The sequence below is a fragment of the Crocodylus porosus genome, unplaced genomic scaffold (genome assembly GCF_001723895.1).
Source record: "Crocodylus porosus isolate Cpor-Errol unplaced genomic scaffold, CroPor_comp1, whole genome shotgun sequence".
NCBI classification, from domain to species: domain Eukaryota; kingdom Metazoa; phylum Chordata; order Crocodylia; family Crocodylidae; genus Crocodylus; species Crocodylus porosus.
The window spans coordinates 17768767-17776715 of record NW_017728914.1 but is presented as its reverse complement, the minus strand read 5'-3'; the positions used below and the strand labels follow the sequence as shown (position 1 = coordinate 17776715).

General features: G+C 40.5%; 1 protein-coding gene across 1 annotated transcript in view; it reads right to left on the bottom strand.

Moving 5' to 3' along the window:
* The window catches only part of CCNJL (cyclin J like), a 25115-nt gene extending 23511 nt beyond the window's left edge, over nt 1-1604 (bottom strand). The window contains exons 1-2 of the mRNA XM_019534896.1: nt 1485-1604; nt 356-566 (exon numbers count right to left, since the gene is read on the bottom strand). Of these exons, the coding sequence (XP_019390441.1) occupies nt 356-566; nt 1485-1487 (214 nt within the window). The 5' untranslated portion in view covers nt 1488-1604. The remainder of the gene's footprint in view (nt 1-355; nt 567-1484) is intronic.
* Between the last annotated feature and the right edge of the window lie 6345 nt (nt 1605-7949).

Genomic DNA, 7949 nt, shown 5'->3' with positions numbered 1-7949 from the left:
CCCCCCCAAAAAACCAAAAGCCTTCCTTGGAAGTGCAAGAATCCAGCCCCTTGTTTAGTCTTGTTACTAAACGAGAAAGTACTTCTCAAAGCCCTAACTGGTTCAGAGGCACATCAGCAAGCACCTACTACTTTTCCAAAAGGGCTTTGGCAACATATTTTGAGGCCTAATCCACAAAGGTACTCGCTATCCCAGTAGAACATCCCATAACTTCAGGATGAAAGCAAGGACTTCCAAGAGGTTAGATTTTGTGTTAAAACTACTCCCAATCATATGGAGACCCGCAGCAAAAACAAAAACAACCATTAGCTTGATTGGAAAACACAAATGAATTAACAGACAACAGCTAACTTACTTGCTAGGAGGAGGCAGGCAATTGAAATGACATACAATTGCTTGACAGTAATATCGTAGTGATCCATAAAGAGGTCCAGTAAGTAGACAGCAAGGTGCCGTGCTGTAGGGCAGAGATTACAGCGGTTGCTGAGGACAGTCAGGAGGTCAATAAAGTAGCGGCGCATCCCAATTTGTGGTGAATGGGCCTTGTACACAGGCAGTTTCAGTTCCTACGGGAACACAATAGGAGGGGAAAGAGGCATTGAAACAAACACTAATTTTAATGTCTGGATTGACCAAACCAACACTCACCACCTGCTATGGCAAGTGCTTAGCAACACCAGCAATAAGATTTATGCAAAAGTTAGAGCTGGGTTAGTGCCCAACCTCTTTGGAGGGGTGGAGGGGGAGGAAGGTAGCATTAATTTCTAGTGCATTAGTCATTAATCCATTCACTTTCCTTGTTGGTTAGACACTGTAAGTAAACTCTAGTTTAACCCAGCTGTAACAAACCAGTGCTTTCTGTAAGAGGAATTCCAAAACCACTTGAACTTAGAGAAAAGTAAAAGTCACACAAGGACTAGTTTTAAAAGAACATTGAGTCTGGTTTTATACTCAGTAAGGGAGGCTAAGGTATCCTTCCACAATATTCTGCCCCGCCCCCAAACACATGCACACTTTACATATACTTTATATATAAAAATCACCTTAAGTTAGCTAGGTCCTTTGCAGAACAAGACAAAGGTCAAAGATTTAGTTTTAAAACTAAATCACCCTTCCATGGTATTTGAAAACTAAGTACTGCAAGGATGTGGTAACAAATGAAGGGGAATACTAGGTAGAAACTACTTATGTTCATTGTCTAAGAAAATTCAGAAAAATAAGCAGCATTAGGAGTGAGCTGTGGGAACTTTCCCATTTAAGCTATTTTTGCTGGGTCTTTTGGTCCAAAGCAGTTAAGCACTAACCCCGTCTCCCTCCTCATACACATACATTTTGTTAGGGTAACATTTTCCATTTCAAGTCTGACACGCAAGTTCTACATTAGTGAAAGACAGAAGAAAAAAAAAAAAAGTCTTACGCATTTTCATTTCTAGTAGAAAACCAGATCATATGATTTTTAACTACAACTTTGCAATCTATTTTACCATGACTTGTTCTGGCAAAATATGGTGAACATCAGGGTTACTTCATTTTAAAACATGTTTTCCTATTTTAGGCACGACTGCAATGTAAAGAAAGTAGAGGCTGGTATGCTGAAATCAGAACAGAATGCATGTTAGAAGGATTGAGGGAATATGGTGCACCTCACTGCGGCTTGTGATGTCGTCTATGGACTTGTACCACTTTAACAATATATTTTATGCTAAAAATTTATAACAATGTAGTCTCCAAAATGTAAACAGTACAAGTAACATGCACAGCCCATTTTGCAGCACTAAAAAGATAGATCCGTCCTCTAAAGCCAAGGTTATCCATGTTCCTTTTATCCCTGCTAAAACCAGACATTCCTTGAAGAGGTTCAACTTATCAGAGGAAAATAGCAAGACAATTAGCCTCAGAGGGGTGCATATAGCTAGAAATCAAAGAGACTCCATAACGAAAAGCAGCTTACAAAGACAGCAAGCAGAGCACTGTTATGGATGATCGATTCCCAGGCCTTTTAAAAAGAGGCAGAGAGAGACCACATTCCAGACTCAACAGCCGCATGCTGTGGACAAGCAAACAGCCCTTTGAAACCTGGGGCAGCCTTCCCTGGAGGATTATAAAAAATCCTCCACCAGTAATGATTTATTAAAAGAGGGGAACAATGCAACATGTTTTTTCCCCCCATTGTTTCATAGCCATAAAATACCCATCAAGTTGATTTTCCAATTGCTTTCTACCCTGATATTTAAGTCAGTGTATGCAACCTACATCTGCAGGGCCAGAACAGAATCCAGTAAAACTCCTGGTGCAAACGCTTGGCTTCCAACAGCTTCACGCTAAATTTTTAGACCATTATACAAGTCAACCTGAACACATTCCTACCTTCTGAAAAGTTTTATTCTTTCTAGCAACTAAGGATTTCAAGATTCCCTCCTTCCCACCTTAAAAACAAACAAACAAACAAACAAAAACCCCCACTTCAACTAGGGCTCCCAGCAAGCATTTTGCCTATGACCACTGAATAAGACCCTAACATCCTATTTAAAAAACACTTCCACTTTGTAAATAATAGCAATGGATACAAGAAACCAATAAAAGCTGAGTTTGGAGAATCACAACTGCATGGGGCAGAAAATCATCACGTCTAGACATTGCTGTTCAGGGGCATAGAGTCAGTGGACTACAATAAGAATAGGGTTTCAAAGGAGAGCAATGATTCTCAAGCTGGGTCCCACAAAACCTTGAGGTGCCATGAGATTGCCACCATAAGCTGCAATGCCAGGACCACCGCCATGCAGTGAAATTGCCCTTGTGTCTCTTACCAGTTCAGCTCCAACATCTCTCCTGAGACATGGCTACTGCATTAAGCAAGCAGGCATGCCATTTCTGCTATAGTTCTTCCTGGTTTGCCTCCAACATGCTTCAAGAACTGCAGCACATGGGATAGTTTCATCTGCTGTGTGCAACTCCAGGAGAGGCCATGCAGGGTCAGGCTGGTAAAGCTGCAGCAAGGACATGTGCTCCTGCTGCAGGTGTTTCCTGACCTGGGTTTCCATAAGATGCACAATGCAGCAGTGGGGTGAATAAAACTATAACAATATAATCAGTTAGTAACATGTTGATATTAAAGTTTATACTATAATATGCATATTAAATTATAAATACATTTAAATGACTTAAAATTAGGCAACACTATTTTAAAAGGTTTTGGAGGGGTGCTTTGAGACCCACTGCTCTAACACAATGGATCCAAGAAAGCCAAATCTCATTTTGGAAGAGTGTTAACTACCTCTATTAGGCCTTGTCCTCACAAGAAAGTTTTCCATATAGTCCAAGGTGATTTTAAACTACTGGTTGTACTGCCGTGGTTCCAATATAGGTACTTACAAAAGCTGAAAAGGGTACACTCATTTCAGCGTAAGAGGAATCAAGCTAAACTAAAGAACCATGTATTAGACAGAAATGAGGGCTATGCTTCTTTAAGTACAGAAAAGTTAAGTCTAGACAAGACTTATGTTCACCACAACTCACACAAGTCATCTACAGGCTTGGGCAAGACAGTTGTGCTGTACACAGCACTCAAGTTACCACACTGGGGCTGCTCTCACTATATTGTGACACCAAGGGCAACTGACTGGAATAATTACTGCAAAATAAGCCATATTGCATTAGCTACCTGTATGCATGCTCTTATTCCTCAAAAATACAGTGCCTTTCGCTAATTCTGTTTAGTTCACTTACTCGTGCACACAACTGTATCTTAGCTTATGGCACTTGACAAGCCAGCCAACTTTGGATAAAAAAAAAAAACACCCAAGTTAAGCTTTTGTGTATGGGCAAGACTCTAGATAGGAGCCACATTTGCAATAAAATGTAAAGATTATGGAATTTCTTCAGTGCCGACTCTTGAAGCTGATCCACAAAAGTGCAGTGATCAATTAAAAGCCTGTCCATCTTGACTGCTAATCAAATATTTAATGCCCCATATTCTGCTATTATTGGGATGTGTTAAAAACAATTTTCTAGAAATTACCCGACTGCCCGAAGTTAGAGGTACAATGGAAGTCTGACAGCAAACTAGACCTAAAGCAAAAACAAACCTGGGGCTAATTCCTGGTCATAGCTAGATCTCACAAAGCATACCTAATATTTCTCTTCCCACCTCTATCCAATGTTTCAAATGTTGTGCCTTGATTAACTATAGTTCCACTGTGCAGCCTTTGTTTGGCCAAGTTTCTCTCCTCACCTCTCCCAGCCTAAAAATAGTTGCATTGCCATTTTAGATTACCACATTTTAGTGACAAATTACCACAAGAAATAGCTAAATATCATTTATGATTGGCCAGCAGTACCAAACCAGGACAAGAAGTGCTGGTAACTCTATGTCCTGCTATCACTGATAAGAGCAGAACATTAAAGAAATAAAAATACACAGCTTAGGTTGTCCAGTGCTTTGTATGAAGCAGCTGGTTATCGTTACTTAAGTTCTAGGTATGGCTGTAGATCATCAACGCATCTTTGCCAAAAACAAAAAGGCACGCTCTTGCTCTGTGCAAACTAACAGATGACAATGAACCTACAGGGGAGTTATCGGTTTAATATCGTACATCAAGGTAACACACCAGCCTTTATTGCGTGTTGCTTACCACACATGTAAAGATATTCTCCATCCCCGACATGCAAAGACAGGGCTGTAATGTCTTCCAAACCTCCAACATTGGAAGGCAGGAGTTGGGACTGCCAGGATGCCAGAGCAGCCCCTGATGACTTGGGTGTGATAATGTTTAAATTCTATTTTACTACCCTAGAGTCTAAGCCATGGGCCAGGACTTGTATTAAAATGCTCTGCAAACAGAACACAGATGTTGCGAGGAGTTTACAATACAAGTATTTGATGAGAGAGATGCTCAAAGAAGCAACAAGACCTTTATTTAATCACCATGATAAAGTGTGAGGTTTGTAAATATTTTCAAGGAGCTCCTCAAGTGGGAAAAAGTGCATGTTCAGAAGGTGAACAAGCCAATGGTGGAAGCTAGCATCAGGGACAACCCACCCCCCACCAGGAATTTGCAGTCCAGTATTAAAACAGGAATTGGAAGACACCATGAAAGGCATCAGAAGCAAAGGCATGTAGTTTATATTTAATTCTATAGAAAAAGGGAAAGCCAAAAAGGATTCCAGAAGCAACATGGTCAAAGCAGTGGACTGAGAAAATGATCTTTGCAGCTGCATTCTAGATGGATAACAACAGAAGAAGAAACATGTGTCACGGGTACAAAAGGATGTTGCAGTAACCAAGACAAAAGATTAGAGTCCAAACGGGACAAGTTCAGCTTTTGTTATCTATCTACACCGTGATTTCTTATAAAAGTGTTATACAGAGAAAACAGCACAGACTTAGATAACTTAGATCCAGAGAGTGCCAAGGGAAGGCTGACACCAGAACAATGAGCCAAGTGTCAGTAGGATAGTGGTGTTGTATCTAGGGAATAAGAAAGGCTAAGAGGGAAGGGCTTGAGAATTTACATCTTAAATCCAAAGTTCTTTGTGGCTAAAGATGACACTACACTTTCAGAGACAAGGTTTACCTTAAATACATTCAAGAGGTTTGCCATAGAGAGTAGGTTATACTGACTCTAGAACAGTTAATACCAGCATAAAGACTAGGGACTTATGGCACCAGAGTTTACTATGAAAAATGTAGAGCAAGTCCAAGCAGGTGATTTCAAGGAAAGTTACACTGATCAGAGTTCTAACTACTCTGGGAATTTTGGCTTACAACAAAAAACAACAAAAACCTTAAAGCCCTTCATAGAAGAATTTCCTTCTTGTATGTTTCCGACATTTTGGGACACTTGCAACTCAAATCAGGGGTCCAGTTAAACTGAGAGGGATGAATATATTACAAAGTGGCAATGGCTAAGCCAGATTTGTCCATAAAGGTTGAAATATTCTCTATGATGCAACTGTCCTGTGGAATAGCACTTTCGTATATTCTTTGACCTGATGCTTTACATCTGTCCTGGCAACTTTGGGCATTTCTACATGTATACTGGAGAGAGGGGGGAGGGGCGGGGCATCGCTTTAGAGCGGCTCAGAGCCCCTCTAAAGCAACTGCAACATCTTGTGCATCAGTGTCATCACACTTCAGAATGGCAGCAGGGTACTTTAACTAAAAGTTCATTCAATAACATTTAGTTAAAATCACCTCCGCCACCATTTCAAAGCATGTGGATGCTGATACACAAGATGCAGAGGCTGGGCTAGCTCACACACTAATTAGCATGCTTCAGCAGTCTTGATTAATCAGGTCTGCTCTTACTGCGCATCAGAGCAGCCTCCCTGCACATCTACAGGTACCCTTTGTTTGAGTTACTGTATACTCGTGAAGCTACTGCCACAATGAAGTGCTAAAAGCAGTATCACATCTTGCTGAAGGTCAAAAGGTGCTTTAGAAATAAATTTAAAATTAACTTTATTTAATATATTCAGTGACACACACTCCCACTCAGAAAGATACAGAATATAAAGTGTTTAAGAAACCATAGACTAATCTTGAAATGCAAGAATACCATCCGTCTGTAACCAACTAAAAAGCCATAGGTCCCAATTAAGATTAAGGACAATTTATGACTCATCTCCTACCAACTGAAGGATCTGACCTTTCAATGTAAATATTTGTAAGTGGTGCTGAAGATGACAAATCTTCCTTGGTAATCACATCTGAAAAGACATCCAGGCTCCAAGCATTAACCATTCATTCATCAGACATCATGAAGTGACTTAACTGTTTTACTTAACACCATCCATCATCTTCATTAAATAGAAAGGATTTCACCAGACTCCCAAAGTTTTTTAAATGGAGCTCTAGCTGACCTGGGCAAATGCACTTCAGAACTGATCCTAGATTGTAAGTTAACAAATACCACTGGAAGTTTGACCATTGAAATTCAGAGCTACAATCTGAAGTGTGGGAGAACTGAATTTGCTTTTCACCAGCATCAATTTCTTGCTTATTAAAACTTGATTTAATTCAGAAGAATCATTCTATTAAAAAGGGAGGGAGGGCAGCAAAATGCATTTCCATAGTGAGCTGGCACCATACAAGTTTGGTCAGTTGTGACACCATTATGAAGATGATCTTTCTCCTCTTCTAAAAAAGTGATATCTGGATTGATAATTCCTAAATAAATGACAAAGGATTTATTTCAGTAGAGATATCCGTTTTTCTTCTCAGTTAATTTTCCTGCCCTATTCAACAATACAGATTTTCCAATGCCGAATTCCTTTTCCTTGCATCTTTTCCCAAAACCAAGTACGTATCTAACGGAACCAAAATACCAGCAAAAAACCCAACAACAAAAAAACCCCCAGCATCTAAAGTGATGTTATAATAGTAAATCATTATTCCAGAATGAAAGTAGAATTTGTTTGGAATGGGGACAGTAATTCCAACTTAGAAAATACAACCATTGCATCTCAGAAACAGTATCAAGAGCTCTGTAGTTCACACTGCTGCTCAACTCGTGGCCCATGAAGGGTTAACGTGCTGTTCCCCTATTGCTCTGGCTGCTGCAGCTGCTGTCTCTAGGCTCTCCCCCGCTTCCTCAGTTTCCAACTCCTGCTCCTGTCCTGGGGGCAGGCTGTTGCAGGCCACTCTGCTAGGGGAGCCCAGGATACAGCAGCTGCAGGTGGTGATGGTGGTAGGGGTTGTGACCCATGGGTTGTACCTGTGTGGCTGCCAGCTGCTTAGAAGCTGAACAGGCCTGTTTGCCCTCAGAAAAATTTTGCTTTACTAAGTTTGGCTAAGCAGAGTAGGTACTGAAATTGCACTTTACGTTAAATGCATAACTAGCTGTTACACTTCAAAATCCCAAAATGTGTTTAGTCGAGATCACACTAACACCTTCAGATCCCACCATCATTTTTGTGGAAAGGGAAAAGGAATCCAACAGACAATGCAG